General features: G+C 41.8%; 2 protein-coding genes across 2 annotated transcripts; one reads left to right on the top strand and one right to left on the bottom strand.

The window, feature by feature from the left end:
• Positions 1 to 1,081: 1,081 nt before the first annotated feature.
• On the bottom strand, positions 1,082 to 12,697 carry DBT (dihydrolipoamide branched chain transacylase E2). Its single transcript, XM_086463250.1, has 11 exons — positions 12,647 to 12,697; positions 8,369 to 8,492; positions 8,126 to 8,201; positions 7,026 to 7,207; positions 6,541 to 6,668; positions 5,539 to 5,782; positions 4,594 to 4,760; positions 3,472 to 3,549; positions 2,384 to 2,575; positions 2,172 to 2,243; positions 1,082 to 1,267 (listed from the first exon to the last, which is right to left on the bottom strand). Exons 1-11 carry the CDS (start codon positions 12,695 to 12,697, stop codon positions 1,100 to 1,102), a joined length of 1,482 nt encoding a protein of 493 aa, XP_086319376.1. The 3' UTR covers positions 1,082 to 1,099.
• Positions 12,698 to 13,745: 1,048 nt separating this feature from the next.
• Positions 13,746 to 20,788, top strand: RTCA (RNA 3'-terminal phosphate cyclase). The gene is made up of 11 exons (XM_086462778.1): positions 13,746 to 13,790; positions 13,907 to 14,007; positions 14,989 to 15,132; positions 15,566 to 15,689; positions 16,156 to 16,214; positions 16,723 to 16,864; positions 18,020 to 18,144; positions 18,279 to 18,337; positions 18,973 to 19,067; positions 20,233 to 20,337; positions 20,690 to 20,788. The coding sequence occupies exons 1-11, from the start codon at positions 13,746 to 13,748 to the stop codon at positions 20,786 to 20,788; spliced, it is 1,098 nt and encodes a 365-aa protein (XP_086318904.1).
• Positions 20,789 to 21,031: the final 243 nt, after the last annotated feature.

Below are 21,031 nucleotides of genomic sequence, written 5' to 3'. Positions count from 1 at the left end.
GAAGGTGATATCAAATGGTTTTCTTCAATCTCCTGTTGAATAACCAGGGCAATCCTCATCATCTGTTCAGTTTACCTTAAAGCCACATAACTGTTGTCTGTTCTGAAGGCACTAGCCTGAACCTATTCATTATGTGCCTCGTATCTACGTTTAAAAAGTCCTTATCTCAGTATTTTTTTAATGTTAATTCTTTGTTGTATCCGATTAATCTGTCAAAATCTGGTATCTGAATATCAATAATACAATGCAAGCTTGCAAGCTTTTAGAACACACTCTGCTTACTGTCAGGCTTACCTAATGGCAGAGTAACAAATGAGATCCTCCTTTATTAATTTTTTTCTTTCCTTTTTTTTTTTTTTTTTTGTTAACAGACAGATGCATTCTATAAGAAACAAAAATAACTGGAAAGTATTTAAGGACTGCGAAGACTGCCAGCCTAGAAAAATACAGGATATTCTAGAGAGTTATCTATAAATGTTGTCAGTAAGCATTTGAATAAATACGGCCTCTTCATTTATAATTTGATAAAGAGTACCTGTGCAAGTAATTGCCAGGAAAAAGTGGACTGGCAAAGGACTTGAGAGGTTTACTCAGTTAAACAACAAAAAGCTCTCTGGACATCTTGCAGCAGAAGCATAAAAGGCATTTTATTTGTATATGATTTTTGCATAACTTCTTTTGGGAATTTGGATATTATTTGTTAAAGTAAATTTACGTGTCCAATAACGAAGAACTATGAGTATTTCCCTTCAAAACAGGTTAATCAGATTATAAATACTGCAGATGTACATCAGTATCATTCAGTCACCCCAGCCTCACAAACCGTATGTATTATAAAAAGCAAAATAAAGACATTCCATCACCATATTCAGAAGTCACGCCATGACCTACTGACAGTCTGCTGTAGAAGAAATTACAGCACTACTAATTAAAGGAAGTAACAATTCATTGATAGACTGATACCAGCTGCTGAGAACTTTTAACCACGTAAGATCATTACACATGTGAGTAGCAAAGGGCACATGCTAGCAGAGCCAGGTTTTGTAATTATTCAGTCTAATCCACAAAGTTCAAAGGCATATTCTAGTCAGGGTTTCCTTTATTTAAGGTCTAGCAGCATCGAAGCAGGGTTCTCCAAGTAAGATTTCCACAAGTTGGAAAACCGGGCCATTGTAGCTCCGTCAATGACGCGGTGATCAGCTGACCAGCTCACATTCATTATCTGCGCCTTAAATACTTCACCTTTCCCATTAAACCGAGGAAGAACCTAAAAATCAGAGTAAGAAAAAAGATAGAAATATTAAATACTTTCATCAACAGATCTGTATTTTTTATTGTTAAGTTGTTAATCTAAATTTAAACGTTTTGCTAATTAGACAGACAGCAGTAGAGCCACTTAAAGAACAAAGACCTTCTCAATATTGTTTGTGCTGCGGATTAGAACATACTGCAAACCTACACAATAAACAGCCATATCCACATTCCACCATCACAGAAATACTGAAGTACTGAAAACCTTTCTTGACTCAAAAGTTTCTTCCTGAATAGTTTATTGCACTGTTAGTGCTCAAAGTGACGGCTTCCTTAAAGCGTCCCCTAAACGAAAGGCTCATATGAAGAACACAGAAAAAGCATTTTAAATTAATACTAATTTTATTTCCACCACGGATCCCAAATGTCTATATTAAAGAATTAAAGCCTGCAATTCAGAAAATATGAAACTGCCTTCACCACACCGAGCTCTGTATCGATCCAGCTATCTGGCTCATGAAACCGAACTTCAGTATCAGAATACTTTTTTAGTCTCGAGTTTTCTCCTCAATGACAGCAAAAATGCTATCGCCACATTGCAAAACTTGTAAAAATATATGTATGTTGTTTCTTAATAAATAGAAGGCTAAACATAGGTGTGAGTGAAATGTAACAGGACTCTAGAAAGCAAAGCTGAACCTGAGGCATAAGAGACTTCTATTTAAACATTTGGTGTCTCTGCCCAGTCATCTGAAAACATCACAAAACTTCTCAATCACAAGCTATGCAGTTTCTGTAACACAAAGAGGAAATGTTTATGTAAGAAAAACAAAACAAAGGGACACTCCACGTTTCATTTTCATTACAGATGACCTTAGTTAGCTACAGCTAAACACATCACCGAGAGAAAGTTAAGATACCTGTATCTTTCCAAGTGCTCCAATAGCTACTTCAGGAGGTAGTATCACAGGTTTGGTGTAAGTGCCACCAATCTAGAAAAGAAAAAGATGTGGATAGTTTACAAATTTTTTTTTGCATTAATTGCTACAGGTTTTGTTCATGTTCAACTTCACTAAGGTATTCACTTCGGAAGCAGTTTTCATATTTAAGTTCTCACTTTTCCTGTACTTACTGTGCCGATATTTGAAAGGGTGAATGTTCCCCCAGTGAGGTCATTTGTTCCCAGTTGGCCTGCAGAGCCCAAGGACTGTAGGCGATTTAATTCAGAAGCAATCTCAAAGACACTACAGACTTGAACGTTTTTCACGTTTGGGACAATTAAACCTTGCTCTGTGTCCATAGCAACTCCAATGTTGTGCGAAGCCTGCAACAAGTTTCATTAACTGGACGTTAACACAAGCAGCCAACACAAAACGTATTTTACATAAAAAAGCACTTGAATAATGTCTTTATGTAACTTTTTAAACCTAGAAAGTGCTGTCTGTAGTATGCAACCTGTATATACAACTCTGAGGGGTGAAGGGGATGTAAATTTTTAAATATTAGCTTTCCACATCTGCAAATTTTGCAACTTGGTTTTGGCAATTTCACATCCAGGAAATACAAAATCCTGGAATCAATTCTGCACTGAAAATATTACACTTTAGGATGATTATATGGGTAAAACAACAGAACCAGCAGATTTTAAAGAGAACAATCAAATTTTAAAACAAAAGAAAACTGAATTGCCTCTCATTTGCTACAAGGAATATATAAGGATTCATCTGAGAGATACTGATAAAACAGCACAAAAGGAGTTTGCACTGCAAGAAGCATGTGCACATCACTTAAGAAAGGAGACACTCACTGCCCAGAGGTATCAGCCCAGCACCTTGTATGAAAATTAAATAATTTTTATCAAAACTGAGTGTTGAGGTTGGAACAGTGGAACCACTGTGCCATTACTAAAAAATTACTATATTAGATTTTAAATGTTCTCATTTTAAATGCTTGGCCCATCTTCAGGTGAAAAATAGGAAATCACTATATTAATACGCATTTCTGAAGCAAGCCTGAATAACCAAGTGACTCTCATTAAACAAACTACTGAAAAAAGATCAATAATAAATCAAATCCAATCTTAGAATCCAGACACACAAACTATTTTCCAGCACAACACCATAATTTTGGTTCTTACAATCAGCTCAGACATGCTGAAAAGCCCTTGTTATCTGTTAGCTTAGGGTTTCTGCTTACAAGTTTTATCAGCGGTTTACAAACCTTATATGTGACATGTTGACAGCTTTCATCCAAAGAAGCATTAAGAATGGGATACTGCAATAATCCCAGAGAGGCTGCCTGTTAAATATAAAAGAAAAAAAAGAAAAAAGAATAGATTTTTATACTTTGTAACCAGAGAGCTGCGTGGAAAGGAAGGAATGATGGGAGACAATTTAGATTAATAACAATATGGATTTCCTGAATGGAATCAGATTTGGCTTAAACTCACCTAAACTTGTCTGTCGATATTCTGTCATTATTAGGACAGCAGAAGAAAAAGACAACTTACAAAACCCAAATACGCATCGGACAGACATACAAAAAGTGATAATCCCTTTCCCAAGTATAATGAAAGTTGAATCTACATTTGTTAATTCTGTTCCACAATTCAAATCCAATATTCCAAGAAAAAAGTTACAAGATTCAGCAGCAACGTCATTCTCAGCTCAGCACTTAGATGACAACTATTTCAAGGAAATAATATTAATTCCCCCTAAAGAGAGTGAGCAGAACGAGTGCTTACTTAGCACTCTAATTGAAACAGCATTACCAGAAGTTTCAGACTAAGCTGTGCATTCAAGGCATTCAATGCATAGCTTAGGCAGTGCATCGGCCTTCAGTGATGCCAACCGTTGGAAATGGGACCACGGCAGCTAAAGAAGTGCAAGTGCCTGGTCTTTTGAACAACAGAAGAGACATATTGATTCATCTAAGGGCTTCACCACCAACACAGCTCTAATAATAATGACAGTAACAATAATAATGATGCATTTCACATGAGGTTCCTTTTAATGGAGCTCACAAAAAATACCAACAGTTTCCAAAGTTTGTTTTGTGTAATTCAAACACCTAGTGATGCCTACCCCCATATGAATATTGCTTTATCTACTCTACACTTTCCTATTAATATTTCAAAAATTTTCCATGATACTATGTAACTCTACAGTTCCAAGAGTAAATTGATAATTCAATAAGTTCAATAAACAAGGAAAGTTGAGACTTTTCTTGCGACCTGTAATTATTCAGATGACACAGAGGTGTTCCAAACTTAGAACAATCATTGATCAATTCTAGCACAATCTGCGTTAAGTACTCCATGCAGTGCTCTGCTGAACGTCTCACCTTTATGAAGAAAGGCATAAAGGAAAGCTTAACTCCACGAATTTGTGCTAGAGGTTTCAGCTCTTCTCGCAACTGAACAAGCTGAGTCAAATCAATCTCATCACAATAACCGAAGTGGGGAATCTTCAGGGCTGCACTCATAGTCTTTACCATTGCCTTCTGAAAACCTGGAAAACATTCACTGACTTTTTAATCCAACAAAATGAGCTTCTGGGAAGTTATGGTGAAATTTCAAATAAACAAATTACACAACTTAAAAAAAAAGTGAAACAAAACAAAACACAACCACACCAAACAAAGGAGAGTGTAAAGCTCACTTCAGGATCAACAGTTATTGAGCACATGTCAACCCAATTTTTATGATTTTAATATTTCAGATTATATTACTGCATATCTCCCCTATGTATGTATGTATTTGAAATCATAATACAGTAACCTGCACTACTCTTTCCAGCCTCTCCAAATAAACACTGCCTGAAAGACAGGCAAGAACCTTTTATCTTTCTCTTTTAAAGTGATTTTTCTTACGTCGGTGTCTTTTGTGGCACTCTTCTCCAGAACGAGTGTGAATGCTGAAGTACACTATCATTAAGCACTGACAAACCCTTAAAATCACTGCACTTTGCCACTAACTGCATAATGATTCATACTGTGACAAATTCATGTGTTTCAGAATTCCTACCTGCTTCAGCATACATTTGAAGAAACATGGAATAAAAACGAGCAAGTGCAACTTGCAGCCCAACTCCATCCAACCAAAACACGAACAATTATTTCATAAAATAGTAATTTCATGCAACACCTTCTAACAGCGTGTGCTTTCCTACTGCTCACTTGCATGACGATAACAGGAAACACACCAAAAGAAATCACCTGTTCACCAAGTAACATTTACCGGTAGTCTACCGTGAACACGGTCCCAAGATTTTATATTTCATGATTTACCTGTTACAGGTTCAGTTTTATCTTTTCCTGAAAACACAATGGGTCTGGAAACAGGCACAGGAATTTTGCGTACTTTGTCCTTTGGAGCAGCTGGCACAGTCTCTGATTTTGGCAAAGGTGGGATAATTTCAGCCTTCGGTGATGGGGGTAAAATAGCTCCTGTTTGTTTGGCCAAATAATTGAGTATGTCTTCTTTAAGGATTCTGTTATCTTTCCCTGTTCCAACAACTTCACTCAATTTAATCTGAAAAGTACGTAACAAGCTATGACACTTTCGTATTACAGCGATATAAAAATATCCTACATTGTGAGCTACAGTTAAAAATTTTTCCAGTTACTGACCTAACATTCCTACAGTTTTCTTTCCCTTTCTATGACTTATTAGGTACTCAACATTGCTCAAATGTTGAACCCAGAAGGCCCACTAGGTGTCCAATTGCATACTTTTATGAATACTACTTACCTCTTTATTACCTCACAGGATCAACAGTGAAATATTAATTTGAAGAAAGCTACTTGTCACTTCATTTTCTCTAATTATTTATTAATTTTTCTCCTAAAAATGTACCACAAGCTTTCAAAACCAATGGAATATTCACAGATTCACATGAAAAAAAATTACAAAAGTGTTTAAAAGATCACCTAGTACATCCTCTGCTCTAATACAAACCTGAAAACCAGAATAAGGCAGCTAAAGCTGAGATTTGGTTTTTCCCTCCTCCTTCCCCTCTTCCAGGAATCTATTCTGATATTTTATTATTTTTATATCAAAAAAGGTTTTCTTAATCTCCAGCTGAAATCCAGTAATTCTTTTCCTATCCACCATTACCATCAGAAAGCACAATCCTCTTCATCTTCACAGCAGTTTTTACATGTTTGAAATGTATTTGAAAGCAAGTCATTTCTCACTGCGCTTTCCTCTAGATCAGTGTTCTCCTGGTCAGCCAAACCGCTATAGAAAAGATGGATAAAAAGCAGCAGGACCCGACTCAGCAAACTTACATTGTTCTCCATGGCCAGACGGCGAACTGCAGGGGTTGCTAATGTTTTGTGACCTTTTATCTCTTGGTGAGTGTGCTCTTCATGAGACATAGGAGGTGTTTCAACAACATCTTCTTCTGGGGCAACGCCTGCAAACAAAAAGAAAGAATTTAACTTTACTATGTTACAAGCATTTGTTAAATTCCAACCTCAACCATCCCGTGATTCCATGACAGATGAAGTTTTTAACCTTTACTTTGGGCTGCTGTGGATGGGAACATAGCATGCCGAAGGCTGCTGCTTAAGCCACATTTTCAATAGGAAATGTCTGGATTTTGAGATTTAAAATCCTAATAAAATTTCACAGCTTTTTCTTGATATTATAAAGGGAAAAAAAATAACTCCATTTTAAGATTTTCAGGAGGAAAAAGTAAACTCCTCTCACTGATGGCTTTATGACAACACACATAAAACATGCAAGAGGAAAAAAAAGGGCTTACAATCACCTTTTGAAGCATCGATTTCGATGTCCACTAATGGTTTTCCAACATAAGCAATTTCATCTAAATTGTAATGGAGTTTTCTAATGATGCCATCATAACGACTAGTAATAGTAACGGAAGCTTTATCGCTTTGTACTTCACAGATGCTATCAAACTGAGACACGCTATCACCTTCCTTTATATACCTAAGAGAAAAGACACAGGGCTAGTGTAAAACATATTAAGTGTAAATCTATGTGTCTATGCTGTGTATTCTTTTGATAATTTCAGTTACGTACATCCCCACAACGTGAAAATATGCAGATAAGAAGACAAATTCTACATAACGGATACATTTGCTGTATACCTTTTGTCTGACTGCTCCAGAACCCTTTGTGGCGTAAAATGACACACAGATTTAGAGTATCACCACATATATAGTTTTACTATTACTTTAGTCAAGCAGAGTTTTCTTAACAGACCATAAGCCATCTAAAAATAAGAATGAGTCCATCTCAGTCTGAACCTAAGGAAGTTGTTTCAAACGCCAGGATCAGTATAGGATCAGTTTCAGAAAAGAAACAGAGTGGGAAACACCATCTCCTATGCAAAAAGAGGTATTTTCACCTATTTGTACAAAGAACAAGGCATTTTGACACTGCTTTCCTTCACTGTACACTTTGATTTTGCTTAATCCATTCATCATTGGCTTTTTTACAAACAATTTAAATGTTCAAACATTTACTAAAGTCCATAGAGAAGACATATAGGATAAAATTACGTGGATTCTCCAGACTAGCCATTTGTTTCTAAAGTTCAGCCTAAGAAAGTATAATAACAGACAGACCTCCTGCACTCTAAAAACACTAATCACTGAAGGAAAGCCTATATACAGCTGCAGTTAGGGCATCCCATTCCTTCCATCTTTTCCACTCCCAAACAAACCAGATTGCAAATAAACAAAATGTAAAGCTCCGTATATACAAGGTTTTAAATTGTGGAAAACAAAACTTGAAAAACTTCACTAGCAACGCAGAAAACATGTTCTCAGACAAATAACTGGTAATACAGCTGCTAAACTACTTGCTGATTTCTTAGCGTATTTCTAAAGAAGCAGAGCTTACCATTCTTTTACAGTCACCTCCGTAATCCCTTCTCCAATGTCAGAAAGCTTAAACTGGACAATTTGGCCACATGAAACTTAAAAGAGACAATAAGCAAATACAGCATGCTTAATATTAAATATATCAGACAGAAAAATCTGAATGCATCAAAAATAGTCTACATACCAGCCATATGCAAACCGCTAACATAACACTCATAGAATAGCAAAACAAAAGAAATTATTTGATTATGAAAAAGATTACCAGCAGATGTTCTGAATAATCGCTGTTGATGACTAAACTTGAGGGCAGATTTGTCAAACACGCACACGTATTTTGATTTTATAAAGCGAATGCTGCTGCACGATCTAACTCGGTGAATGCAAACCTGGGAGAGAAAAGTCTCATGTGTTAATACAATGGACTGAGGAATGTAGAGCTCATTTAATATTCCTAATGCAACAGTAATACTAAAAGAGTTTAATTCTAGTTGATATAAGAGAAGATCCTATAGAAACACAATTATACTGAATGTACAATTACAATTAAATTAGCATAAGCTTTGCCAGGTCTTTAACTTCTTTCACTAATACAACACACGGAGAGATCAAAGCCACAATAACACAACCAATTAACAAAAATCATGACAAGATCTGGGAAGAGATTCATACTTGCTATTGTTTCTCTAAGCAATTAGTTTAATCAGGGCACACGCACAAAAAGCATACATAATATCAACTACATCAGCCATCTGAAATATTCTTATCCAGAATGCATTTCCTAGACTGCAGGAAAAAATCAGCATATTTTTCTTCGTCAATTCTTATTCCAATCAAAGGTTGATCAGAAGTACTAATTGGAAAGGAAATCCACACCAGAGGGCACAGGCAGTTGCCCTTTTGTTTCTGTTAATACGCAGGAGGCAATCATCTTCAAGGAAACATCATTTCACATCAACCATAACGATATTTTTTTAAGAACTGGGTGTGAGATGGCTTGCTTTCATGGTTACAATTATATTATCCAGAAATCAACTTAAAGGGTCAACAGTATTTTTCTGAAAGGTTCTTCAGGCAAAACCTTATGCTTTAAAGCATCATGTAATCAGTCATGATTTTGGTCAAAAGCAAAGCCAGTAGTACTTGCATTGACATAAACAGGCATTTTATCATTAATCTCAACAGAAGTTAGTTCAGACCCTTTCTTATTTAGTAAGATTTCTTAAATCTAATGTAATTCTGGTGTTACACTGTCTTAGAGTGCTGTAAAATTAATAAAAATAACAACTTATCTGTAGATACTATCTCTAACTGATTTAGAGATATGGAAAAAATTCAGGTGCTACAATGTACCTCAAGTAGCTCAAAACTGTAAAATTTAGAAATTATCTTCTTAGAGGAGCCAGAAAACAGCACACCTGCATGGGAAAGTTCATTTTAACTTCTTTTTTTAAAAAATCCTTTCAGTAATTACAGACCACATCAAACCTCCTGGTTGCCCTCCCCACCTCCCAAACTGTTGAACTATTTGATTTTATATTACACTTTAAAAAAACAGATTATTCAGAAAACTGTACAATTCTGAACTGACAATGTACACAATTTCTGTATTATCTAATCTAGTATTGCAGGTTATATTTAGTATCTCCTTTCTTTTAGGAACAAATGTTTATAGAATACAAACCTGGTATATAATGTACATCTTCAGAAGCCTATTTTCGCCTATTTTTAACTCTGTTTTTCTTCCCACTTGAGTCCACAGTTACTTTTTTTTTTTTGTCCAACAAGATCTTTCTGTCCCAAACTTACAATAAAACTCTTTCCTCTTTATATGGCCCTACATGGAAAACATTCAACATTTACCTGCGAAGATGATCACAAGGAGCACATCAAATTTCCAAACTATTTCTAAATATGAAGTTTCATAATGCTTTTGATGTGGTTTTAACATTTGGCAACCAACGCAGGTAGTGGATTGGTAATGCCACTGCCAAAAAACCAGACCGGTTTTGTTACAGAACAGTTTCAATGTTGTTCCAAGTCATATTTGTAGGAGTAATTAAAAACTACTGCATTTTTCAAAAATTGAATCTTTTCGGATTTCAGTTTTGCATATTCTCTACTGAAAGGTTGGTGTGCTGGTACGTTAAAGCAAAAATACAGTACCCAGTCTCTTCACAGAACAGTGTTCCTTTGTAACAAGAGGGAAAATTAAAATCCATGAAATAAAGAGGCTGTGCTTATTAATTTCAGTAATGCTATTTACACTGTGTAATCACTGCAACACTATTTTCTGTGTAATGCCGAATAAGGAAATAACAAAAGCATATATAAAAGACAAGATTAGTTCTAATATCCACAGCGTACCCATCTACGTATCTCGATGTCTGGAAAAATACAGCAATAAAAACCCAACAAGCACAGTACTAGCAGGTACGTTTATGTCACTGCTACCACGCTACATGACAATTTAAAGACAATAATGCCACGGTAAGACAGCACCTTTCCTGTGCAAGTCTTCAAAGCGCAGAGTTACTGAGGTGAGAAGAGACTTGAGGACCCACTCCAATCTCCCCCTGATCCTGAGGACACAACAGCCACTAACACCTGGGTGACGAAGACTTGTTTGAACCAAGACAACACGGGAGCTGTATGCGATTTGGGGGAGAACTGCCCCGCCCCTGCTTAGTTCAGTTTTGGTTGTTTCCTTAAAAAGAAGCCAACTGTGCTTTTCTAAATCACCCCTGATCCTAAAAATCTACTGCCGGTGTCAGAACCAAATGTTTTCATGCAGCCTGCAGGCAACTGATTACCTGTTGAAGTAACACTGAATTTCAAAGTTGAATAGTTTGTGCTCAAAGGCAATGGCTTCTCACTAAAGGTTACTCCTCTATACAACTCTTTTGACTTGCTGTCACATTGAGTCATTTTAATGAACATTTTCTTACATTGGATTTGTTTTGCATATGTATTCTGTATCTCCAAGTGTTTAACTGCCTATAAAGTGATGTAGCATGTTTCAGTCAGATATTACTCCTCACCTAAATAACTGGCACCACATCCTAGCATCTAAGTAACTGTTACTTCCCTACTACTTAACACAAAGACCTCCCAGGCTCCTTTCTTTTCTCCTTCACAACTTACAGCCACCATGGACAACCACCATTACTTCGTCCTTCTTCCTCTTGCTAGCCAAAGTGCTTGCAAAATCATTGTGAATCTTAAAATAAAGCCCTTTAATATTATAATAACCATATTATTTCTTGCATCTTATCACTTTTTCACAGTAGATGGTCACAAGAATTAGTCTCTAGCAAAATTCAAGATGTGCTTGCAGGAAACACACACTATAAATAGGCAACTCTATAGTTCAGCATGCACAGAAATGAGCATTTTCATCTTATCAGAATCTCCCTCTGGATTTAAGAGCAGGTGGTTTAGTTAGAAAGAAAACTAAAAAGAAGCTGCTATTTTCAATATTCTTAATTACTAAAATTACTTATATGTAGCCTAAAACTAGATAATTACAAAAGTATCACTGAAGAAATTCCTCATTACTATGCTTTCAAAATACAATACGAATTATTAAGAGCAAAAATAATAACAGAAACTAGAACTGATCCTTAATTTTGTTTTCACTTGGATTATCTTACGAAAAAAACGCTTCTTTTTCTGACATTCCACAAAACAGCAGTGACATAATTGGAAACCAACACTCTTCACTACAGCAGGACGGCTATAACACAAGAAGGCAGAAGAAAGCATGAAGTAAGCCTCCATGATGGTGTGTGTTTATGAGACTGTAAGTGTCCTAAAAGGCAACCAAGTAGATTCACTTCTTAAAGCACGGTAAGGAATCTCAACCACTTAACTGACAAATACCAAGGCTCCTGGGATTCACATAAGTTTCCCCTTTCCGTGTGCTCAACCACACCGTCCCTGTGCAGACAGGGTAGGCACAGGGGGCTGATCGCAGGGTACCGTGCAGGCAGGGCGATGGCCCAGGTGACTAGGCAGGAACAGAGAAGGAAGGTATGGGGGGCTTATTGCGGGAGGCACACGCTCCTTTCACGGGACATACAGGCAACGGGGCAAGCATTCAGCGGGCAGCCGCGTGGGGCGGAGGGAACCTGCTCGGGGGCTCCCTGCGAGCGAGGCCACACTAACCCCCGGGGAGCAGCGGGCGGGCGCCCCCGGCACTGGCTGCGGGGCACAGCGCCACCCGTGCGGGGCAGCGGGCGGGGGCGCTGCCCGCCCGGGCGGCCGGGCGGGCTGAGGGGAGGCGGGGAGGGTAGTTCGGGCACTGCCCGCCCGCAGCCGCGGGGCAAGAGGCGGCCGGGAGGGCTGAGGGGAGGCGGCAAGTCGGCGAGCGTCTCATGTTTGCTCCGAGGGTCTGCCGCGCCGTCCTAGCTCGCTCCCGGCTGGAAGGAAGCAACAGGGCTTCAGGATAACGCCGCCGAGGCGGAGATGCCGCTCGTCGTCCAGCCCCCCACACCGGCTAACCGGGAGCGCCACCACCCGCGGGGTCCCCTGCTCCCCTTACCAGGCGCCCCGCGGCTCGGCAGCTGCTCCTCAGAGCGGTGACGGCCGCCATCTTACTCCGGGAAGAGGCAGCCCCCACGCCCCGCACACCTCCCACCGAGCAGCCAACCGCGGGGCAGCCAGGACAACCGCAGCCAACCAGACGGCGGGCGGTCACCCCCGGCACGGGCCGGGGAGGGCGGCGGCGCCGGGGGCCGGAGCGCGGGGCGGCGGCGGGGGTAACCGGCTGGTCCCGGCCGCCCTCCGGGCAGCGCAGGCGGCGCCTCGGAGCCGTCACACGCTCACGGGAAGGAACGGGAGGGCGTCGTCTGCCCCGAGCGCCGCACGGGGGTTGCCGTAGCGAAGCCGCTGGCGGTGGTGGAGGGAGTGCGGCTGCCCTTGCCCGGGGCTGGCGTGAAGGGCAGCGCTCAGGGCCCGGCCTTTCCCGGTGCACCTGTGATAAAGTCCCGAGCGTGATGCCAGGCCGGCGCGCCTCTGTCTCTCTGTGCTTCTTTTAGCGATCTCGCTTCTGAGGAAAACTACGCGCTTGTAACCGTGGCGGCAGAGTCCGGCCGCTCTCCTCCGGCCTTCGGCGGCGGCACAGTGCCTCGCCGGGCAGGGCTGTGCCCGTGGGGCTGCCGTCCGGGGTGCCGCGTTTGTCACTGCTCCGGCCTAGCACGGCCCTCGGCCGTAGCTTCGGGACAGGGGAACGGCACTTTCTCCTCCGGGGCGCCGAGCCGCCGCAGCTCTGCCCTGTGCCGGGCCGTGGTCGTTAACGCGGGGAGAAGGAAGCTCTCCCCGCCCGCGACGCGACTGCCCGGGCGCTGGGACCCGGCGGCTGCTTCTCACGCCGCGGAGCCGCCCCCGCCAACCCACGGCGGGCGGGCGGGGATGTGGCCCCGCTCTGCGCCTGCTCCAGCGCCGCCGCCCGGCCCAGGCACCGGCACCGGCAGGTTGGGGCGCTGCCGCCAGCTCAGCGCATCGCGGGCGCGCTTCCGTCGCCGAGCGTTCGCGGCCCCGGGGGGCTGCTTCGCCGGGGGCTCGCCGTCTGCAGGGCCCCGTCGGGATCCCATCGGCGGGGCAGGGCCTTCTGCGAGAGGCAGCTCCGCTCAGCGCCAGTCATGGACGGGGACCGGGTGGAGATAGACGGCGGGATCATGGAGGGGGTGAGCACCAGCGGCGGGCTGGCCTCGCCTTACCTCGCCGCGGGCAGCGGTCGCGGGAGAGCCGGTAGCGGCCGGCTGGATGGGGCGCTCCTGACGAGGGCCGTTTCTCCGTGCAGGGCGGACAGATCTTGCGAGTGTCCACGGCCCTGAGCTGCCTGCTGGGCCTGCCGCTGCGGGTGTGCCGGATCCGCGCCGGGCGGAGCCAGCCCGGCCTCAGGTAACGGCCTTGCCCGCGTCCCCGCGTCCGCTCGCCCGGGGCGGGGAGGGTTGAGGAGGCTGTCCTGGGGCGCGGTGGTCCCCGGGAGCGTTCAGCGGGGTCTCGTTATGGCGTGTGTGAGGCCCGCCCGGGCCGGGGGCGTAGCCTCGGCTTGCTTTTGGCCGCAGTACTTCCGAGAAGAAACCCCGTGTATTTCCATTGCTTTTAGAGGGCCCTTTTGTGAGAGGGCCCTGTCAGTGGCTCGCTGACACGGCAGGACCGAGCGCGGAGGAACGCCCGGGTGCCAGCCGGGCGCCCCGCCGCCTCCCGGCGGGCGGGCTGGGGCCCTGCGCCCGCTCCCCTCAGCGCGGTTCCCGCCCCCGGCCCGGCGGGCTGGCGGGGCGGTGCGGGCCTGCCCCGCTCCCCTCCGCTCCGGCACCGCAGGCCTGCAGAGCGGCTCGAACGCGCTTCCCGGGGGGGGTGAGCAGGCTGCGCGGCGTGAAACGTGAAATGCAGCTGAGGTCACAGAATGCCGCAGCGACAGGGGGTTCACCGGGCGTGGTGGTGTTCAGAACGGTTCGTGCCTTTCCTGTCTAAGTTGCTCAAATGGAAACGCAAGCACAGCAAGACAGATGCATAGCACAACTGTTAGCTCTCTTGTGGCTCTGCCAACCCGTTACTGGCTTGGCTCCAGTTCAGCATTGCCATCGTTATCCCCGTGCGTTTTTGTCCGAGCATTTATCCCATTAGGACAAGCAACTGCTCCTGCATCTTGTCTGTCTGTCTGGACCCATTGTGATGGAAAACACACCAGAATCCTGCAAATTCCTGATTGGCCTGACTGCTGGCTCCTGTGAGCCCAGACCAGATTGAATTTCTGATCCGTGTTTGATCTGAAATTTGCAGTTGTACTATTTATTAGTTGGTGTTTAGTAGTTCTCTTAAAGTAAGATGAGTGAGTAGTCTACTTGCAGGTATCTAACTTTGTACTGTCACTCCAAGGCCTCAGCATCTGTCTGGGTTGGAGGTCATTCGAGATCTGTGTGAGGGGAAGCTGGAAGGTGGAGAAATTGGCTCAACAGAAATAACCTTCACCCCTGGGAAGATCAAAGGTGGAACCCACATAGCAGATACGAAAACAGCAGGGTATGTCTTTGTACACGGGTGGGATGCTGACCAGCTTCTAAGCAATTTTGTAGTTTTCGAAGTATTTTGTTATTAAATAATTGTTAGAATGTTAAAATTGCTGCCTAAGCCTTTTCTGCTTTTATCATCTGCTAGCTAAACATACAGTTTTCCCAGTCTCATTGCTGTACTAAGTAAGCTATATCACTGTTATTTCAAACAGGAATATTAAAGACGCCGTTATTGTGAAACAAAACCCTTCATATTTAGGCGTGCTAAGGACATGACGTTTTAAATTAGTATTTTTTAAGACTAGTAAGTTTATAGATAATGTTCAAAATCAAATACTTACGTAAATGCTCTGGAAAGTCATTTGCTTTTGATACGTAATGATTTTGTGGACTCCTGTGGATTATGACTGCATGACATTTGTGGATCTTATAATTGCTTCTAGGAGTGTGTGTCTACTGATGCAGGTAGCAATGCCCTGTGTGCTGTTTGCTGCTTCCCCATCAGAACTTCATTTAAAAGGTGGGACTAATGCTGAGATGGCTCCTCAGATAGACTACACAGTCATGGTAGGGAAAAACTTCTTTGGCTTGGTGCGTCTTTCATGCATATACGTGCAATGTCACTACTGTGCTTACTTATTTGTAATTATGGAGTTAGGCATGGAAATAAAACACTATTAGTGTGCTGTATGTAGACAGCAAGCAGTGTTTCAAGGAATCCCCTGAAACAGCAACTAGTCTGTTTGCTTTTAATTACTAAAGAAAATTTCACTTAAAATATATTTATTCTGGAAGTGCTGTGAATTGTTCAGAATTTCTGTTCCTCTTTCTGTAAGAAAATCCTTTTGCACAAAATGTCATTCAGAATGAAGTGTGAGGAATGTCAGATAAGCTGTATAGATAAGACTGAATGTAACTGAGATTTTTGTGTTGAAGTTTGTTTGGGTTTTTTTTGGAAGACTGTATAAAATAGTGGGACATTTTAAATGCAAACGAGATTCACTCTGTGGTTTTATATATGCTTGTTTTTCAGGTTTTCAAGCCAATAGTTGAAAAGTTCAATTTCACATTTAACTGTGACATAAAAAAGAGGTGAGTTATGGAGCTGTGGCAGAGGCAGGCCTTACTGGGCCAGTGAGTGAGCACAGAGGTACACACACAAGGTGCCCTCAATCAAGCTGAGAGATGAATTTCTGTTCCATGAAATGCATTAGCTGCCCCTGTGTGTACTGTCACCTTGTGATGAATGTGGTACGGTTCTTTCCTGCCTTTTTTTTTCCATTGCTGAGTCTTCAGCTGCTGTTTCGTGTTTCCTGTGGGCTACCCCTGAGGGAAGCACATGCTGAACAGGCAGTACATTACTGCGCTTTTTCTGAGGTGCCAGCTATGTTGGTGTTGGGTTGTTAATAAGGTGTGTGTTACGAGGTAATACTGTTAGAGAACCCAATTCTATTACAAAGTTTTCAAAGGCACACATCAAGAAAATGCATATGTGCAGTAACAGACAACACAAAAATGTATATGGAAAGCCTTCTGGCTCTTTTCTTGGTTTCCTTATGATCTTTGCATTTAATTGTATGTGATTACTGTTTTTAAATAGGGGCTACTACCCTCAGGGAGGTGGTGAAGTTGTAGTCCAGATGTCACCAGTCAAAGAGCTGAGCCCAATAAACCTGACAGAACGCGGCACAGTGACAAAGATATACGGAAGAGCATTTGTGGCTGGAGCACTGCCTATAAAAGTAAGTGCTGATAATAGCTCTGGTGGTGTCCAACTTCATATATCTATATAAAATTGTGTGTAATCTGCTTAACGTACCTCTACTGTTCCTGTATTCTGCGGTCTTTCACATACAGACTAAGTGGCCTTGCTAAACGGTTTCAGTTATTCAGGCCATAGAAAAGAACTTTGGTCATTTCCAAAATACATTTATTCCGTAGCAATATGGGAGCAGCTAAACCAGGAAATGAGAACGGTTTCCTTGATAACCTTCATATGACTGTTCCAAAGTCTTTGGCATAGGTTGAGGGGTATCTTATATCTGATTTACGTGGATTATTTTAAATCTGAAATCACAGCCCTCATTCGTAGGTTTAGGGGTAAACTGTGGTGCGCTGTAGCAGGCAGAGGTTGGACTACATCAAATTTTTCAGCCGTTGCTAAGGGGGGTATTAGACAGAACTAGTTGAGGGTAGGTTTAGCCAAAGATAAAACCAAGAGAAATTTGCTACTTTGTACCCCCTTCTCTCTGTTATTCCTGTCCTGTGTTTACAGAGGATGAATTGCAGGATCTCCTCAAGGCTCCTTTTCTCACAGGCTAGGAATTAAAGGGAGGAAGAGGAGAAACAGAGTTACTTTTTGAAGAGCTGTGGACTGTTGGTTTTGGTCCTAGAATCTCCAAACCTGTGAATATTGACTATGATTGGATCACAAGGATGGAATAAGCATCATCTGCCCCCACCTGCCTGTGATTTAAAACCATTATTTTATATATTATATCTTACAGAGGGTGTCCTATACATAATAATTGTGGGTTGTTTGTTGATTTTTTGGGGGTTTTTTTACAATCTATCTTGAGATAATCAAGACTAAAATCAAATCTTTCTCCCTATGAGTGGAGAAAGGTTCTTGAATTTCTATTGGTATTGAAGCCTCTACATAGATCACTATAATGGTCATTTGTTCAGCATTTAATGCTACCTTGATTTTGTGGGAAATACTTGGGAAGAGGTGATTTCAGTGCTTGCTTGTAGGGATTTTATAACCATGCTTTGTTTTTCTAGTTAATAAAGTAGCCCCTTTGTTCAGGGATTCACTGTAATATTTAGACTTACGAGGAAAAAGTATTATTATAGTTACATAATTTAATTAATGTTTTTATCTCTTATCTTGTTAGCTGGCAAAAGACATGTCGGCAGCAGCGGTGAGATGCATCAGGAAGGAAATCAGAGATCTTTACATTAACATTCAGCCTGTTCGAGAACCTGATGATCAAGCCTTTGGGACTGGAAGTGGAATAATGTAAGATGAGCCCAGACTCTATTGATACCTGTAACCTTGCTGGTTGATTAGCTCGATCTGGGTTACATATCTGATAAATAATGGGTAATGTGAGTGGCTTTGTTCTTAATATTGATTCTGTTTTTTCTGCTCAGTATTGTTGCAGAGACTTCGACGGGTTGTTTGTTAGCTGGGTCATCACTTGGCAAGAGAGGTGAGAGTTCCAGGAAGCGCAGCCCTTTCAGACGTGACTTAACGTACTATTAACAAATAGGAATCCGAAGTGTGATCGGTTCAAAGAGCTGATGCTTTTGAGTGTTGCATTTTTAAATGGATCTTGTTTAGTAATAAAGGACAGTGGAAATGAGCAGATTTAAACATAGTAAATGGAATCTTACACTTTGTACTAAGGCTGCTTCTGCACAGTGACAAAAATCACAAAATTATTAAACTCACCTTTTACCAGAATGGATTGTTAAGGATCACTGAGTTGAAAATGCTTCTGGACTTTTAAGAACTTAGAGTCTGTGTAGTTTACTTCTGAAGTTTTTGTTCAACAGTGAATCTAGATGTGTATCTAGATTAAAAGAAACAGAAGTGATTTTGGTTTTAAACGGTTTGAATAAAATATTTCTCTGCCTAAGTGGGGCTACTTTCTTTCTGCTGCTTAGGAAGTATGAACTGTATGTCATCATAAGATGGGAGGGATTTTTTAAGCAGGCATTTGAGGCAAGAGCATGGAAATAAGGTGTAAAAAGTTGATAATTTCTTGATTATTTTTTTTTTCTGTATTTTTAAAATGTTAAATAATAATTGGCAGCATCCTAATCTCCTGCATTTCTCTGTTAGGAAAGAATTCTGACAAGGTTGGCATTGAAGCAGCTGAGATACTGCTTAGGAATCTTAAACACGGTGGAACTGTGGATGATTCTTTGCAAGACCAAGTAAGGCTCCTGTGTGTGTGTGCATGAAGTTGAAGTAGCAAGAACATGCCATGTATTTATTACTTGTAAAGAATATAAATCTGAACAGGGAGAGAATGAGATGCAGATTTCAGAGTTAGACTGTATCTCCACGGGTGGGTGTGGCTTTACATAATTATCAGATAATTAGAAGTTTTAGGAGGTTTCTGAGTGTGGTCACAACTTCACTAGGATTAGCAAATTATAGACAGTTGTTTGGAACCACAGATGCTCCTGGCTTTGCACCAACACCCTTAAATTTTCCCTTTCTGTAAATCTTAGTAGGTATGGAAGAAGGACGTAGGAATTTGCTTCTATTTGGCACTCCATGCAGTGAAAATAGGTCCCTGGTTACACGTTAAGAATGGTACTGAGTGAAGCCATTAGAGAACAAAGTACCTAGGAGGTGCTCCTGTCTGTCTTGCTCACCTACTTTCATTGGAGCCTGAAGACCCCTCGCTATCTTGTTTTCAGTAGCGCGGCCTGACAAGAATCTTGGGCTGTTCTGGGCAGGATGACATGACCTCTTGGCTGGAATCACCTGGCCCCCCATCACCATTCTGTAGGACACCAGGAAGTACATAGGTCTTGGCCCCGCCCTGCTGTTCCCAAAGTATTGGTGGAAACATGCCAGGGCTGGATTTGGTGTGCATGGGAGCTGCCCAGAGTTCCGTACGCTTTACAGAGCACTTGTCACAGTGATGTTTGTAAATCAAATCAGAGGTTTTTAAATGTCTGTTGGGCGAGTATATGATCAGAGAGTGTTAGAATTAAAGAACCTGTTCCTGAGGTTTTCTTTCTATAAAGGTAATCTACCAGCCTGGAGTCTGACGTGACTTTGGGGAATTTCAGGGCGGGAGGATGGGGTAGAGCAAAGTTAAGCAAAGTTAACTGTAGTAACAGGAATTCAGTGGCAAACTCCACTGTGGAAACGTAGCAGCCCTTCTGTAATGGGCATTACAGCAGTAATTTCCAAGCTTCTGGAGCCTTGGATCACTCTTAAGACTCAGCGTCATGCTTCTCAGACCACATTTTTACATCTACAGACATTTTACATGATTTTCCTTTTTTTTTTTTTTTTTTTTAAAATCAGTATGTTCCTAGGATCTGAAGAGTTACTTAGTAATTACCTTTCCCTCCCTTTCAGCTGATCATTTTTATGGCACTAGCAAAGGGGGTGTCTAGAGTGAAAAGTGGACCGATTACACTTCACACTCAAACGGCTATTCACTTTGCAGAGCAGCTAACAAAGGTGAGTCCAAAAGCTCGGGCAGTTTTTCCCTCTCTGTTGTCATCCAGTCACTAGGCAGTGTACAGGTTAGCAGGCATTGTGAGCTGAACTTGATCATGGAGGACAAGCGTTGGTAAAATAACTGCTACAATATTTACATGGGAGTTTACCTGTAGAGCATACTTTGGAGTCAAGCACCTTTAGAAGGGTTAAATACTCTTACACCTTTATTTAAATGGTTTTTTAATGGAATCAATCACAGCTGTAATATAGATAAACACATGGCAACACAATTATTTGGCATCAGGTATTGAATATTTAAACTTATTTATGTTATAACTTCATTAGTGATATATTTCTAATCCTGTTTTAGGCCAAATTTACTGTGACAAAATTGGAAGAGGAAGATCCCAGTAAAGACACCTACATCATTGAGTGCCAAGGAATGGGGATGATAAACCCAAACTTATAGGGTTTAGGAAAAAAAAAAAGTAGCAAGCTGACAAAAGCAAAACTCAACATACCTCAGTGATGTATTGCACTACATTTCAATGGATGTACAATATGCCTGTGAGCAGGAGGAGCCTTCTGTCACGTCTGAGTGATTTAACTTCAAGGACGATGTTCCTTGGTGTGCTGAGAATCTGTGGTGTGAAAAATGGAAACTAAACTTTTTCTTTTTCTTTTTTTTTTTTTTTACTGTCAGTAGCAAAAT

This window comes from Leptosomus discolor, chromosome 3 (assembly GCF_034619465.1).
Source record: "Leptosomus discolor isolate bLepDis1 chromosome 3, bLepDis1.hap2, whole genome shotgun sequence".
Classification (NCBI taxonomy): domain Eukaryota; kingdom Metazoa; phylum Chordata; class Aves; order Leptosomiformes; family Leptosomidae; genus Leptosomus; species Leptosomus discolor.
The sequence above is the reverse complement of the archived record's forward strand: the minus strand, read 5'-3'. Positions and strand labels throughout refer to the sequence as shown.